Source organism: Alternaria metachromatica (assembly GCF_023757995.1).
Source record: "Alternaria metachromatica strain BMP 0045 chromosome Unknown scaffold_7, whole genome shotgun sequence".
Taxonomy (NCBI): Eukaryota; Fungi; Ascomycota; class Dothideomycetes; order Pleosporales; family Pleosporaceae; genus Alternaria; species Alternaria metachromatica.
This window is the reverse complement of record NW_026055498.1, coordinates 1,065,157-1,081,203: the sequence shown is the minus strand read 5'-3', so window position 1 is coordinate 1,081,203 and position 16,047 is coordinate 1,065,157. Positions and strand designations below refer to the sequence as shown.

General features: G+C 52.2%; 6 protein-coding genes across 6 annotated transcripts; 4 read left to right on the top strand and 2 right to left on the bottom strand.

Annotated features, from left to right (window-relative positions):
- Positions 1-763: 763 nt before the first annotated feature.
- On the top strand, positions 764-2,625 carry J4E83_004350 (uncharacterized protein; the record flags this gene model as incomplete). The annotated part of the gene is made up of 3 exons (XM_049331279.1): positions 764-1,183; positions 1,233-2,483; positions 2,533-2,625. The coding sequence occupies 3 exons, from the start codon at positions 764-766 to the stop codon at positions 2,623-2,625; spliced, it is 1,764 nt and encodes a 587-aa protein (XP_049189825.1).
- A 792-nt stretch (positions 2,626-3,417) lies between these two features.
- ATG12 (Ubiquitin-like protein) lies at positions 3,418-3,954 on the top strand (the record flags this gene model as incomplete). The annotated part of the gene is made up of 2 exons (XM_049331278.1): positions 3,418-3,565; positions 3,695-3,954. The coding sequence occupies 2 exons, from the start codon at positions 3,418-3,420 to the stop codon at positions 3,952-3,954; spliced, it is 408 nt and encodes a 135-aa protein (XP_049189824.1).
- Positions 3,955-4,893: 939 nt separating this feature from the next.
- On the bottom strand, positions 4,894-6,414 carry J4E83_004348 (uncharacterized protein; the record flags this gene model as incomplete). Its single annotated transcript, XM_049331277.1, has 1 exon — positions 4,894-6,414. One exon carries the CDS (start codon positions 6,412-6,414, stop codon positions 4,894-4,896), a length of 1,521 nt encoding a protein of 506 aa, XP_049189823.1.
- A 640-nt stretch (positions 6,415-7,054) lies between these two features.
- J4E83_004347 (uncharacterized protein) lies at positions 7,055-8,758 on the bottom strand (the record flags this gene model as incomplete). The annotated part of the gene is made up of 2 exons (XM_049331276.1): positions 7,055-8,417; positions 8,466-8,758. The coding sequence occupies 2 exons, from the start codon at positions 8,756-8,758 to the stop codon at positions 7,055-7,057; spliced, it is 1,656 nt and encodes a 551-aa protein (XP_049189822.1).
- A 3,449-nt stretch (positions 8,759-12,207) lies between these two features.
- J4E83_004346 (uncharacterized protein) lies at positions 12,208-13,672 on the top strand (the record flags this gene model as incomplete). Its single annotated transcript, XM_049331275.1, has 5 exons — positions 12,208-12,391; positions 12,510-12,581; positions 12,692-12,808; positions 12,858-13,204; positions 13,262-13,672. 5 exons carry the CDS (start codon positions 12,208-12,210, stop codon positions 13,670-13,672), a joined length of 1,131 nt encoding a protein of 376 aa, XP_049189821.1.
- Positions 13,673-14,651: 979 nt separating this feature from the next.
- Positions 14,652-15,900, top strand: J4E83_004345 (uncharacterized protein; the record flags this gene model as incomplete). The annotated part of the gene is made up of 2 exons (XM_049331274.1): positions 14,652-14,846; positions 14,905-15,900. 2 exons carry the CDS (start codon positions 14,652-14,654, stop codon positions 15,898-15,900), a joined length of 1,191 nt encoding a protein of 396 aa, XP_049189820.1.
- Between the last annotated feature and the right edge of the window lie 147 nt (positions 15,901-16,047).

The following is a 16,047-nucleotide window of genomic DNA, read 5'->3' as shown; positions in this document are numbered from 1 at the left end:
GACACTTCCGGCTACCCACAAAAGCCTCCATCATCCAGACCCTTGATAAGTTTGAAGCTGTCACGGTCCCATGGAAATGGAAGACGCGGGAGCTTTCCACCAGCCAGTGTTGGCCTAAGGACGCGAAATGAGACGGGCCTAATGGTGCAGCGCTCGCCGTCGAATTACTCCCAGGACAGGAGACAGGAGAAGTGGGGTCGGCGTCAGTGCAAGCAGCAGAGGCGCGCCGCATGCAGAAGCTGCAAATCTTCCCCTGATACGCTGAATCGTGAGCCAGCTATACGGTGGGAGATTCGCAGACGCGAGATGTCGTGCAGGGCGCACTGACGGTGTTGTCGGCAAGGGTGTATTGTTTGCCCAGGTCGTTGTCTAGGCAAATGATGTTGTGGATGGTTCGCGCGAGATTTTCAGGCTAACCACAGTCGCTCTAGCCCGACCTGCATCATACTGTACCCAGCCTCCGGACCAAACAAAGACACTCTTTCCTTGGTCGATGAAAGCAGATCGACGTCTGCAACGCGCTTCACCTTCGCTCAATTGCTGTGTCGTCAACATCTCCCTCGGTCTCTGAAGCTCCCTCGCATCGACATGGCTGCTACGCGTTGCTAGAAAAACCTCGACGTGCCTGTACCGTCGCGTCGTGAGCTACACGCACACGTGCCCCTCCCACCACGCCCATCTATTACACCTCGAAGCACCCTCAGCCGCTATCCTACGTATGGCAGCAGTGGCTGTCCCTCCGTCGCCCCAGGTTCCTTCAGTCATGTCGAACCGGCGCGTCCCCCTCGCCAACCTGCAAAACGCTACCAACTCCCCGTTACGCGCGACTGCCATAGGAGGAAAGCGCCAACGCTCCCACGCCAGCGAGCAACGCGATGTCCCCTATGGCCAGCCACCACCCAAAAAACAGCTCATCGAGGTCGATGATGCTGAAGCTCGCCGTCACGGCCTTATTCGTCGGAGTGGGGCCCAGCCCACGGCTTTGACTCGCAAGCTGGAAGCAGCAAGAGAGACCAAGGCCCCGTCAAAGCAGGCCGCACAGCGTGCATCTCACGACCTAGAAACAATTCGACAATGGCAGCGTCACTACCGCAAGCTGTTTCCCCAGTTTGCCTTCTACTTTGACAGCGTCTCAGAACCCCAGAAAGACAAACTTTTGAACAGGGCACGCGTCCTAGGTTCCGTATGTCTGGCATACCCTTCTCTACATCCGTCGTGCTAACAGTCACCAGCGAGAAGTCAAGTTCTTCTCTCGGGAAGTCACCCATGTCATTACGACGCGTTCCATTCCCGCCGACCTCGATGGCAGCTCATCCTCCCACAAAGGCACCGTCAACCCGGCCCAGCTGGAGAACAAGAAGTCCATCTTCGATGCCGCCCTCGAGAAGTCCGACCGTGGTGATATCCTGTACAAGGCTAAGAGCTTGGGTATGAAGATATGGTCCGTCGAGAAGTTGCAGCGTATGGTGGATACCATGTTCAACAAGGAAACTGGGGAGGACGCGTCTACCCATTCGACACGTCAGGCGGTGGCTACGCAGCACAAGGGCCGTCCTGCTGATTTGCAAAGGCTGCTACAAAATGAGAAGTTGGACCGCGACTACGTCATGGCCTCGCAGGACATGATTCCGCTCCGTGGATACTACGTGTACGTGCACGATATGGACGAGGTTACCCGACCCGTCATGATCCGAGAATACCAGAAGGTTGAGAAAGAGAAGGGCAAATGGCCGCAGTTTCGTGCCTCCGGTAACGGCAAGTGCCCGTTCGTGGAGGATCCCCATTTCGGTCGCCGACAGCAGGAAGAGCAGGAAGCACGCCGAAGGCAGGCTGCCCAGGCGCCACGGACGCGTGCTGCTTCAGCTATGGAAGAGAAGAATGCTTTGGGAGAGAACAACAACCTGGCAAGGCGACCCAGCGCTCCTGCTGCCATCGTCAAAGAAGAACAGGATGGAGATGCGAAACCGTTAGATCCTCCAAAGGCCCTTCCTCCCAAGCGATGCAACACGGCAGACGGCCCACCACCTATGTTTGGCAGTGCTCAGGCTAGCATCCGAGCCATGCCCCGTTTCATCGCTGGTGAGCCGGTCGCGTCTGGTCTACACCAATCGAACATCACGTCCGCTATCCGCTCGCAAATGATCTCCTCGACTGCTGCTGCCCCTCGTGCTGGAAACAGCAAGGAAGTCAACCAGCTAAAACGAAAGGTCCTCGAGAAGAACAGCGTACCGTCGGCGAATACGAATAGTGGCCATTCGTCCGTTACAAACGATGTTAGGGCTGCGCTCAGCTATGAGCATTCTCAACCCATGCGCGCGGCAAAGCGCAAGGCCCAGGAGAACATGGGTCACACACACGATGATGGAGACGAAGAAAGACAAGCTCGTAAAGCAGCAGCCCTCCGCAGGCGCAAGACTGCTGAGAAGGAGTTGAAGCCTGGTTACTGCGAGAACTGCAGGGAGAAGTTCAATGACTTTGACGAGGTACGCACTACAAACATGCTTTTACAGATGATATACTGACAACATACAGCACGTCGTCTCCCGCAAGCACCGCAAGTTCGCAGTCACCACGGACAACTGGGTTGAGCTTGACCAGCTACTCGCCCAACTTGATCGTCGATGAGCCTTGCGGCTCATGCAGACTACACGGCCACACATTGCATCCCTTACGGCGTAATGCACGACCTCACTAATACCCACGACATAATTTCCTATCGCACCTGTTGTTCACTTCTCGCCCCCGAGCGCATGGCATTACTCTGCGAGCGAATACCCGTTTCCATAGCATTTTCGAGGCGCAGCTTCTACCTTTCCCCTCATTGGCGACATAGCTTGACTTGCTCCATTTCCTTACCCTGTATAGGCCCATGATCACTGATCCCTGGTGGCTTAACGATGCATGCATCCCCTTTGTATATAGCTATTGCGTCATGACCTTCGGGTCATCTTTGCTGGTTGTTGCGCTTTGCAAACCGGCTGGCTGGTGGTGTGCACGCGTGTGTTTTCAGTAAACGAGGGTTGGTACTACTATGGAGGTTTGTAGAACATTGTCATACTGAGGAGGTTACTTGGCGACGAACGCGGACGACGCCATACTGGAGGCTATGTTATATATCATTATCGTATCAGATATGTAGAAAACACTAGATATCAATGCGAAAGATGATATGGTTGAATGATAGTCTTGCGCATTACAGGAGTGATGTTGGGATAGTGGGGTGCTGATTGGCTAGGCCGACGTTTACATCTTCCATCGTGACCATCGCTCCTACCTCAACGAACGCCAACCCACAAACTTTCACTTTTACTAAATAAGTTCTCTTTCATTCTCTTTATCATTCGAGTATCGTCTCGAAATAGCTGCTATATTCACACTTGACTATTCGCTTCGGATTAATACGCATCAACCGTGGCCATGTCCGAATCACCAAAAGAAAGAATGCCGGAGGAAGATGACACTACAGAAGCGCCTCTCACCATGGCAGCCTCAGTCGTTCTGACCAATCTCCCCAAAGATGTCTCGAAAGCGTTGGAAGGAGCAGGAAACCTCGCTGTTCAGAAAGGTAACCCATCCGCTTTCATCTACCCATCTTCCAACCCATCAACAACGAAAGGACTTTACATCCCCCATTCACACCATCACATCCTAGCCCACATCCCCTTCCACACCACCAACTAACCCCCCACCACAGTCACAATACGTCTGCAACCCATAGGCTCAGCCCCCCATCTAACCCAACGCATCTTCAAGCTGTCCACCAACCAGTCTTTCGCAACGATAGTACGTTTTCTGCGGAAGAGACTAGGTGTGAAGGAGCATGAGAGTGTGTTTTGCTATGTGGGCAACGTGTTTAGTCCTGCGTTGGATGAGGGCGTCGGGAATCTGTGGAGCTGCTTTAGGCAGGGCGAGGAGTTGGTTGTGGGGTATGCGCTGGCTCCGGCTTTTGGGTAGGTGAATGAAGGGGGGAGAGAGAGGAAGTGGAGGGAGTGGGCAAGGGGATATGTCATGATTCAATAGGTTATAATCGATGGCATCTATATTTACAGTCATGATCATGGAAGCATCCACTCAATCTCGTCGAGCAAAATGTTTGTGTATGTCAAGAAAAAGACGAGGAATATGGCATGAGGAATATAGCAACATTGATGGAAGAGCAGACGGCCATAAGTGATCGTGATGAGGGCCTCATTCAACATTGTCGTTCAATTACCACAATGGAAACCGCTACTCCAAACAACGCATACTGTATAAAAGCAGTCTGCTTCCCACCCTTCGTATAACACCAGAACATCTATCATATACCAAGCTCTACATGTAATCCATATCACACACTTCACCCTTGAGAACAGAAACATACTTCAAATCACACTCAACGCGCACATACACTCGATCAAAAATCGAGTTTACCCCCAAACCAAACAGCAAACTCTGAACCTCCCAATCATCAAAACACCTACACAGCTCCAACTACAATCTCACCGACATAAACCATGTGCGAATGGGAAGAAACCACCTACGAAGGCTGCTATTGTGTCTACACAGATCTTTACCGGCGATGTGCATACTGGAACGAGCGCGATGGAGTCTGCGGGAGCGGAGTGCCGGATACAGTGCATCGCGGGACGTTGAAGGGCGTGTGTGGGAGGTGTCCAGACCGTGCGGGGCGCGCTTAGGGGGGTTGCTGGGAGGTGGAAGAAGAAGGAGAAGAAGGGGGTGGGGTTTATAGTGTAGAGAGCGTGGGGGTGTTGTTGGGTGTTTGAGGTATTGCTAGGAGGAAGAAGGGCGGTGGTAAGATGTAGGATGTTGGAAGACTGGTGGATGGGAGACAGAAATGGATATGTGTATGGATTGAATATGTGGTATATGGAAGAAGAGAAATACGATGATTGTCTAGTTGAACCAAAAGCTTACGCTAAAACTCGGCGTGAGACTACGTATGTAATGCCACCAACCCACGGGTAGGTAGAGACATTCGCCTGGTGCTAGGATTCCTTCGATATACTGTGCGTCTTTGAATCCAGGGAACTCTTCCTCAAACACCCGTCTACGTTCGCGCAGAGCCTCATCTTCGCCCGCATCATAGCCTTCCCTTGTCTTCCAACAAGATATCTCAGGACACAAAGCCATAGCTTCATCCAAATCAACCTGACTCGTATTACTCATATCCACTCCGCTCTCGTCTGTACTTCGCGGATGTAGACGCTGCGTTTCCGCAGGTGCATAGAGGCGCACGTATTTGTAGCCTACGACTTGCGCGAGAATGTTATGATAGGGATCGGTGTGAAGGGGTGATATAGTGCCTGCGGGGCCAAACCAAGCGTTGAGTAGAGGTTCTTCGAGCTTCGCGACGGGTTTGATGTGTGTGAGGTGGGGAGATGGAGCGGGCTCGCAGTAGCAGTAATCGGGTATGCTGATGTCGGCGCGTAGGGAGGGGATCTGGGCGAAGAGGTCGTGTTGGGCTAGGTAGCCGGTGGGGGTGGGTTTCGTGCTGCTATCTGCCTCATCGTGTTCAGGACTTTGCATCGCGTCTGTATGCACTGCAGTCGAGACAACTTCTCCATGACCCTTGAGCATATACGTCTCCATGAAGTCACGGAAGGTGATGATACGCTGGCCCCAACCTTCATCGGTATAGCTCTTTCCAACCTCGACTGGTATAAGCCGTCTACCACCAAGCGTCTGTTCTAGCAGATATGCTGGGTCGTTCCAGGGCCTCTCATCAAGAGCGGGCCAATGCTGTATCGCACCCTCGATGATGAGTGGCGTATGTGTATTCGCGTCGCTGACTGTCTTCTGGAAACCCTCCAGGCTGAGCTCTTTCGTTCGTGGGATCGCGTGCCGAAGGGTGGGTGGAGGGCTGGGAAGCATTGTTGCGAAGCTTGCTGGTAGGCGTGAAGTTTGACCCTCAGATGATAGTCGTCTTCTCTTACGCGGCCGTTCTGGATCGTCGATATGAAGATGAGACTCTGGTGGAGTTAGAACGGCCTTCAGCGCTGCAAACCAAAGCTCCACGAGCTCTTCCCTCTCAGGCGCGCCTGTCAGTATGAGCGTCATATCCAGTATCCGCACCACTTCATCGACCCAGTCACTCCTTGTATTGACTTCTTCTTCGTCGTTCTCAGTCTCCGAGAGGGTCTCGCGCAGGTGCTCATCACGCTCGCCGTCTACTAGCGACAACACCTTCCACAAGCTCGCATCAGTGTACAGCCTGCGCCAACACGTCTTCACCTCCCTATACGGCACATCGTGTAGCTTCTGGTACGCAAGCTTGAGGGCGAGCTCGAAATCGTTGGGAAGGAGCGACAACGCGGCGCGTCCGCATTCGCGAATAGGATCGGTCTTCTGCCTCGTAGTAAGTTCTTGACGGGTTAGTTGGGTAATTTCTCCAATCGTCGGCGCGTCATTGCTCATATCTGACGGCACCACTTTCGCGATGGTGTTGGATGGCTACCGCAAAGAGTGCTAAAGTGGCACGGTGGTTGCTGTTGGTAATAGTGCGAGCTTTGACCGACGCCCTGCAGCTCCTTCCCGCGCCGTTGACAGCCAAGACATCGTGAATAATACCCGAACGCTATTCGTTCCACAGGGCTGGAGCGTTGGATGCTGAACCATGCGCTCGGTAATCGCTTTTTCGACTTCCTTTTAGCGTAAACCCTGTGCCTTCACACGTGTGCCACCCGGATGTAGGATCAAGGAGCCGAGAGTGCATATTGACTTCATTTATAGGTCGGCAATTCGCTGCCGTGACGTACGCATCAACAACGCCAAGCGTTGGGTATATTGCTATTATACACAAGTCTTGCCGCCTGACTCTAGATCGTAATCTCAGACATACATCTAAGATCTCTGATGGCCCGTGGGTATCGCATCCGGAAATGTCGTAACCCATCAGTCATCAACCCATCACGACCGCCACATGTGGACGGTTCGTGTACTGTACAAAAGAAAAAGAAAAAATAACATGGGAAGCATTAGGCAGGCTATGCATATGCAAAGAGGCCATGAAGGCCGGGGTATCACGCAGGGGGTATGTAAAGTAGTAAGGGAGTCGTCAACCAAGAAGGCCGCCAGCATCCTGTAAGGACGGCACGTTGCGGCTATGTTGGGTAGGGTTGCGTCGATGAGACGTAGGAGGAGGTGCGGAAGAAAGCAAGCCTCCAGGATCTCGTAGAGACAGAGCATCGTAGCTTGCTTGTGTTGAGCGCGTTGACGTGCGTTGTATGGGCGCGTATCGCTCATTGCGTGGAGGACCGGCTGAGGAGCCCGAGTGTGGAGAGGGGGTTGAGAGAGCCTCTTCTTGTTCGCGATCTTCGGAGAGCAAGCCGCCAAGGTCCTGCAACTGGTGGGTGGGCCGGACAGACGACATCTCGTAGTCCTCAGACTGCTGCGAAAGTCGAGAGTTGCGCCGTACTTGAGGCAAAAATGCGCGCGCATTTGGTATGATTGTGTTCGAGGCTCTGGACCCCCGCCGTGGCTGGGTTGCGAAGTCGTGCGCGATGACTGAATCGGTGGGTGAGGGAGCTACAGTTTGATTTTCAAGCAGGCCTCCAACATCGAACCACGACACTCGTCTTGCACGAGGGCTAGGCATCGGATCCCGTATATCTTCGACTGTCACGCTGGATCGATCGCTGCTCTGAATCATGCCAGCCTCTTCGTCGGGGAATCTCCAATTGTTGTTGACAAAAGGACCAGGTTGTCTAGAAGACGACAAGAGATCAAGATCAGCCACCGGAGCTGGCCTAGGAACGCTTGTCTGCTTCTCGAGTAGTTCGGGTTTTGTCCGGTACCCTAGCGATCGTGCGAGGTCTTCGTCGCTACTGCATGTTTGGTCCGTGAAGCGTCGCGCTGACCCTCTGCGTTCCATGCTGTCTGTAGTCGATGGTGCTTTGAACTTGGCTTTCTTAACACCTCGGTCGCGAAGGAACGATCCTAGGATGATGGCGTTTGAAACTATGGTTGCAGCCAAGATCTCCGAAGAAGCGAATACAGTGCGGAACTGTTGTAGGCCTTGTCGTTGAATGACCAGAGGCATTCGCGTCCCAGTTACGACGATCAGGACGATTGACAAGGAGAAGAGCACAGTCAGGGAGATCTTTCGCTTTAATGGCATGCTCGAACGCACGATAATCGGAATCGGGAAGGCGATCAGAAATATATCGGTGACGATGTCGGTGATGCCCATGGTGAGCAGCTGCGCGTAACCCTGTCGGCATTGCGGTCCTGGATCCGGCACGACTTGCCAGTAGTGGGAGGTGGGGTGGCACTCTGCCAGTGTGGCAATGAGGACCATGAAGAATGTAACGACAAGGAAGATGCGTATGCCACGCAGTCCCCAATCGTACCCTTTCTTCCAGAAACGTTCTGTCAAACGCTTCAGAAACTCGGAAACGGTGAACTTGGCCATCCAGATGCTGGCATGGGGTTAGTCGCACTCTGACAAAGTTGATGACTGCACGTACAACAACGCATAGAAGATCCTCGAGGCGAGGACCATCTGAGAACCGATCTCACGATGGCGGATGATGAGCGGGTCTGTCAAAGTCGAAACATTGACATTGTTGGTGCCCCAGATGAGGACCACGTGCACAAAGCCCATACGCGCAAACAGTGGGATGATGCTGAGCGCCATGATCTTGTCCTCGCGGAAGAGTCGTTCATTGCGGATGTAGCGGCCAGACAGTCGGACGCCTATGATGACGGCAGAGAAAACGGTGCACCACCACGAATACAAGAGAGTCGGGTTGTTGGCCATGCGGGTTCGGCGCAGCGGGGGAGAGGCATTGTACAGGTCGCGAGATATTATCATGCTGCTGTTGAGTAGTCCCCACAGACTCTCGCCTCCGCAGAGGGTGAGCTGTTTGGTAGTCGCGTGCTCAGTGCCGAATTTGCGTGGCAGCGATAGCGGTGACGAGTTGGGGATGGCGATGTGTGCGCTTTGACCATGTCGCTCTTTCTGGCTGACGTTGCTGGCGTACCGAGGATCTGGGATGGCAGAGTGGGTATGCTGTCAAGCTAGGCTTGTAGCCTCAACGCGCGTTTGCAAACGGTGCGAGGGCGCGGTGAATGTGAAGTTGAAGAGAGAGACAAGTCACCGGCTGCGACAGGCGTGATAAACGGAAGCTGCTGCGCGTGTGAGTGGGTCTTATCGCAACGGCAGACTGGACCTTGGCCAGGACTTCGGAGGTACGCCACATATTCGCTGGAGCCCGCCTCGATCGCCAAAGGCGCGCGGGCTGCCTGGTGCCATGGCCTGCCAACCCCAGCATTCCTGGTTCCAACTCCTGGTCCTCGCTGATAGGCGTTAGCTGACACTGCCGTGACACGTCCTGGCCACAACAAAGGGCAATGGGCTCGACATTGGCAATCACGGCTCGAGTCCAAAGCCGAGCATCGCGACGGGAGGACCTGTTGCTGGCTGTCGGATGCATCCCTGCTGAGGCCACCTGCATAATTCCAATGGTGCTGCGCGTCCGCTATGGCGCTTGTAGCTCTATCTGTCTCCAAACAAAGCGATTGGGGCCTGTCGGCGCAATGGCGGGAGGTCAAACACCTCTCAGACCTGAATGCAGCGGTTGCTGACCGCTCGGAGGCTCCTGGGGCATTGGCACCTCACACCCAAGCCTCAGGATAATCAGCTCCGGCAGGCCAACGGAGATGGCCACCAACTGATCGATGACACTGATTATCGCTGGATTAGGCGTGCAAACAGACCCGAATCCCGGGGTTGAGGCCGGTGGGCATGGCGTCCAACAACCTCACTAGTCGCTGCACAAGTGTGCGCATTGCCGCACAATTATCGTGACTGTTCGCCCGGCTATAGTGTTGGTCTTGGGGATGCGCCATTTCGCAAACCCCCACCTCCCGACTGTCGCGTGGTAGAGTGCCCTGTGCGTCTGCGCCTGCCTCGTGAGACCCTGACCCCCGCCATCCCGTTTCGCACCTGCCTTGCGAAGGTGCTCCCTGTCTCGATAACAATAGCGATTCATACAGTACTACAAAGGCTGAGCTATATCATGATGATGCCCAGACAAGAACGCAATTTTCGAGGACATGGTCCTTGCTGAAAGCTGACGTTGAAACCTCCGCGAACGGCCATATTACCAACAGTGTCGCTGCTGCCCCGCGAACGCAGCGAAATGACCGATAACGACATCCCGTCCACAATCTTTCATCCGCCCTAGTGATCAGTACATATCTGACGATCGTCCCTGCACCCAGGAATAGTGTACAGTTCTATTCCTATGACAATGCATACATACAACAAGACAGACTCGAACACTACAAGCCTCGCCCTCCAACTACAAAGTTCAGACGATATGTTAGTCCCCTTCAAAGGCGCTGCGACCAGACTGTCACACGCGCTACTTCCGAAGAGATATGCCACCCCGAGATTGCGAGGTTCGCAATCGCTGTTGTTGCTTTCCGAGGCTCATGCATGGCCATGATTTTCATGTGCGTATCGCCAAAGTCCTTATCCGTGGCTTCCATCGTGGACATGGCCGCAAGGCTTAGGCTCGCGTGATCGGTCCTCCTGGTTCCACATGTTCAGATACCCGATTAATCAACTGACTTCGGCCCATTGCCCAGCAGCAATAAAACGACACGAACCACTAGGGGGCTCATCGGTGTCCACGAGCTGGACTTCAATTCAGTTTTTCGACCCCTTTTACTGGCTTGAAGAGGGAGACGTTGCACAGACGAAGAGCAGAGCCCACAGCATCGTTCAGCGCGATATTAGCCCGTCCACCAGCACTAACAGCGTGAGTAAAGTGGGGATACATGTTTCCCTATGACGTTGACGTGCATTGCGCACTACTGGAGGAGAAAATCGTGAAAAGAGTTTCGCCCAATTTACGATGTTAGGTGATGCAGCAAGAGCAAACTCTATCACGTGTCTAAAGTAAGCCTTAGGCTTTAGTATTTCTTAACTATAGAAACTTAGAAAAATTTTAACTTAATAACTAAAGTATACTATTATAGTTATATACTACTTTAGTACTTAAAAAAGATAAGTAAATAAAATCTTTATACTTATATATTAATCTTTTTTTATTTATCTATATAACTTTATTAAGATAGTAATATAAATCTAATTAAATATACTTATATATATATTACTATAAGTACTTAGTACTAATAAATATAAATAATTTATTAATACTAACTCTTCTAAAAAAAAGTATTTTAACTATACTTTTAGATATAAGTACGCTATTAGCTATATACGTACTATAAAGCTTTAAGTAATTACTTATTATAAAGTTATAGCTAAGTTTATCTTTACTAATATTTTTACTAACTTTATACTATAGCTTTTTATATATAAAAAGCTTATAGCTTTAAAATAACTTTATATAAAAGTTTTTACTAATAATACTATATTTACTAAAAATAAAATTATTAAGATACTTATATATAAAAGTTAAAGAAAAGTATAAAAATAAGTAAAATATATTTTAGTTTTAGTTTAAAGTAAGTAAAAAAGATAAGTAGATTAAGTAGACTAGTAATTAATAAGCCTATAGGCATACACTGTAACGTCTTCCGCAGCGTGACATTAGGCAGCAAACTCTATCTTGTTCGATGGCAAAGAAAGTCGGACATTGGATAAAAGGAAGATCGACACAGGGGAGTTTGTCCGGGACCTGGCATAGACAAATGTGGATTCATTATGATCAACAGCATGCACAAGACAAACAGGAGTATCTGGTACGTGTACGACTGGGCAGACGTATCGTGAGACGTGCAAGACTGTCTTGAAATGCCAGATCAGGGTTGCGTCATGAGGGGAATCAAGACCACCTGGCCATCTTTCACATGTGAAACCGGTCGAGCTTGGGCCTGCCCCATGAAGAATCGTCCGCGGAGACAGCAAGTCGACACGCAGCAATGCGGTTTCAGGCATTGCTGGAATGATGCATATGTATCTCCATGACATCGTTTGCCGTGAAACCTGTTACCCTATGTGCAGAGGCGCGTCGTGAGTGGCAGTGGAAAACAAATCATGGCTAGATCAGGGTGGGGCCATGACGTCCGCTTTTGGTGAATACCCAACAATGCGCACACGACAGCGCCCGAACAAAACCACCGCAGCACCTCTACCTCCCGCACTCTCACACACCCCAGCTCCTTATTACACTCGCATACTTCTGCCTCCCAATCCACTTGTGATTCCCCTCTTCTCCACTGTACCTCCGAGCAATGTCAGGTGCTCCCCGCGTTGAGCTCCCCAACACGGATACCGATTTCGACCTCCAGCAAACCCCCAACGGCACCCCAGACTTCCTATCGGAAATGGACGGCTCTTCTGCCCCGCAGACCAACGGCAACGCCAACAAGGACCTGCAAAACAGCGCAATCAAGGCAAAGAACGGAATTCTAGAGAGTAAGGTGAGTGGGACAAAACGCCTTTGACCCTTACCGAGACGCAAGCTAACGCGATACATGGCAGTCTTATCGGCCACCCGCACAACACCTGATTTCTTGAACTCACACCCACAAAGCAGCTTCAAACGCCATGAACGCCGCAAACAACCACCCCAGCGTCCAGAACGCCAAGCAGACAGTTATGAACGGTAGGGTATGTGCACACGATCTTCTCTACACGCTTTGGACAACAGCTAACGGTGGCTTTGCAGCACACACGTCAGCCTAATGCGCACACGACCAATGCTAAACTCTACAGGTCCCGTTGCACAGAATGTCAAGGCCGAGGGCGCAAAGACGCGCAACGAGTTTGCTGATCTCGCCAACTCCAAGACGATTCCCGAGCACAAGGCAGCGACTGGCCAGAACCTCACTCGTAAGCTATACCCAACTCCCCAGTCGATCACATAGCTAACATGCACCAGACTACCACAGCATGTTCTACCGCCTGTTGAGCTGGAAGAACCCCCGCGCTACCGGAATAGCGTTCGGTGCGACCGTCCTCTTCATCTTCGCCGCCCGATACCTGAACCTGATCCGCTACATGTTCAAGATGTCCTACATGGTGCTCGGACTTACGGCAGCCGCTGAGGTTGTCGGAAAAATGGCTCTCGGACGTGGTCTTACTTCGCAGTTCAGGCCTCGCCAGTACTACACCATTCCCAAGGCTTCGCTCGAGCGCATGACCGACGACTTCGAGCAGCTCATCAACTTCTTCGTTATTGAGTCTCAGCGTATCATGTTCGCCGAGAACGTCTACGTCACTGTTGCTGTACGTATAACCCCTCTTCACACACCGAACAAGATGGCTGATTTCTCGCTTCCTTAGATGTTCTTCGCTTCCTTCATCTCCTACTTCCTCATCAAGTTCGTCCCTCTCTGGGGCTTGGCTTTGATCTCGACATTCATTACCTTCCTCGGTCCCCTCATCTACATCCAGAACAAGGAGGTCATTGATGCTCAGTTGGAGAAGGGTTACAACGTCGCCAACCAACAGGCCCAGCAGGTCAAGGGTCTCGCTAACCAGCACGCTGGAAACGCCATGAAGACCGTCCAAGGATACACCCAGCAGGCCACGGCCAAGGCCCAGGAGACCGTCAACCAGTACCGCGGGCGTTCCACTTCCCCAGAGGTCAAGAAGGAGGCTTTCCCTTCTGCCCCAACCCACGCACCCGCTACTGAAGAGTCCTCTGACGAGGAGGTCGAGGATGAGAAGCCCGTCGCGCAGCCTGCTCTATAGGCTGTTCCGCCAACCAGTTCATCTGGAGTAGCCAGGCTCCTCCATGGTCCTACCCTCAAATACGCCACAATCCATCTCCGACACGTACCCTTCTCACGGTGCTCACGTATAACGACTTACGCTCGGTTTCTGTGTGTAGTCCTCAAGCCTGAAATTGCAATCGGAGTCAGCGTTGTGTATCCCTTTTCTTTAAAAGCCTTTATCTGATCTCTAGTCTAGCGCATTCATGTATTCTCTACACTCAGCGTTTGGAAATAGTCCTGTCTGTCTGTCATGGGTGGGGTTCCGGTACATAATCACGGTATGGGAGTTGTCTTTCTCGTCATCTGGGTGATGGGAGGTATAATGAAATATTGTCTTCTTACAACTGTTCACTTGAACGCGTATTGTGAAACATTGATGTTAGTGGGTGGAACGAGGCGCCCAAGATCGGCCCCAAATGTCAACAGGTTGCCTGAAGGTATTGGATTACGTGCTCGCCCATCACTGTGCCTCAGGTGCGGCGCTGAACATGTCTCATATACAGTGGCCAACACGCAGGATTGAAACTCAGTCAGTAGAGCACATGTGTCCTCCGCGATGAAAGAAACGGCCATCACATTCTCGTGGAGCACCGCATACGTCGGAACATAGATGCAGTGAATCCACTCCAGCACATCCGATTCTCCGCATCGACTTGGGACGAGACCAATTATAGATCGGCGGCTAACCGGCATGTGGTCCGTGCACAACAGGCAGCCGTCGTGTTGCGTCAATGGGGGCCAGCATAGCCTTGGCCTGAACTTCGCCTCCTTGTCTCTCACGCCGTGCCGCGCTGTGACAGCGCCAACTTCAATACACCTGTCAACCCTTTTACTTCCGTCTGCCTTTTCTGTTTCTTCTGTTCTCACTTTCTCAACTTTCACACTACTGCGACTTTGCAGGATATCCGACTTCTTACAGCGACTTCAGCGTTTACGGATTACGCATCTCAGACAAGATGACGGTCCTCGTCGAACTCGCTCGTCGCGCTGTGTCGCACCCTCACACGGCGACGTTTGTCAAGCGCGCCTTGCACAATGGAGCTCCTGTGCGCAACGGAGAGTCTACCCAACTGAAGCCAGAGGATGTCCCCATTTGGGGCGTCGTTGTCATCTACATTAGCATCTTCATTGCGAGTGTGGCTATCAGCCTTGTAAGTACTCCATGTCTCGTTGGCATCTCTGGTACATGTACTGACAGGATATCAACAGATCTCCTACATGCTCAATGAAGTCGTCACCACCCTCTGCATGGTCGAGTCCCCCATGGCCGCCATCACCGTCTCGCCCACGACCTACGAGCCCTCCGACAAAGAAGACGAGAAGGAGACGCTCCTCGAGACCGGCCCTACCATCACCCTCGTGAACCAGAAGCCCATCACCTCGTCCATCCGCGCCACTCTCCGTCACCTCGTCGCCAACGCCGGTCGCTTCGCACGCTTCCGCGGTTTCCGCGTCCACGTCCTGTACTCGTTCCTCGCCGGCATCGTATCCACCTTCTTCAACGGCGCTCTCCCCATGGTTCCCGGCCAGCCCATCATCGTCGCCGGTATCACCGGTGCCGTTCTCGCCAACGTACACGCAGTCTGGACACACAAGGTAGTCGGCATGCCGACCGAGCAGAGCCTCTGGCAGCGCATGCCCTCCAAGAGCCATTGGAAGACTCTCGCTGTCCCCGCCACCATCGCCTCCGTTATGCCATACATCAGCCTGTACCTTTCTTTCGGCGTAGCCATGCTCATGGGTCTTCACAAGCTCGAGCAGGAGAAGATCAGCTCCTGCGCTGCGTGGACTGGTCTTGCCGTCCGCATCTTTACCCTCTTCGTTTTCGTCATCGTCTGCACTCTTTTCCTCTGCCTCCCCGCCATGGTCACCCTGATCCGCATCGAAGCTTCCATTCTCCCTGAGGACCAGGACACCATCGTCCCCTTCGACCGCACCTTCGGTGGCAAGGTCGTTAGCAAGATGATGGGTGGAACCGGTGTCGTTGGCTTCTTGGACGCATGGAGGTCTTTCAACTGGGAGGCTCGCCGCCGTCTCATCAAGTTGTCCTTCAAGAACTTCTTCATCATCGTTGGTATCTTCATTGTTATTGCCCACGTTCTGGCTGCTGAGGCCTTTGTTATCATGGGTCCGGCTATCGGTAAGTTCATGGTCATGTTGAGGGAGGAGGACAACTCCATGCTCAATGACTTGCTCGGTGCTTAGACTAACTAATCAGCTCGAGTTCCTACGAGTTTCTGAAGTCGCTTTTGGATCGGAGATTGATCTTTGCTTGGATTTGGATAGGATAGGACTGGATCAGGTGTTGTTGTTATTATTATTATCACGATAAGGGTTTGATAACCACATTAG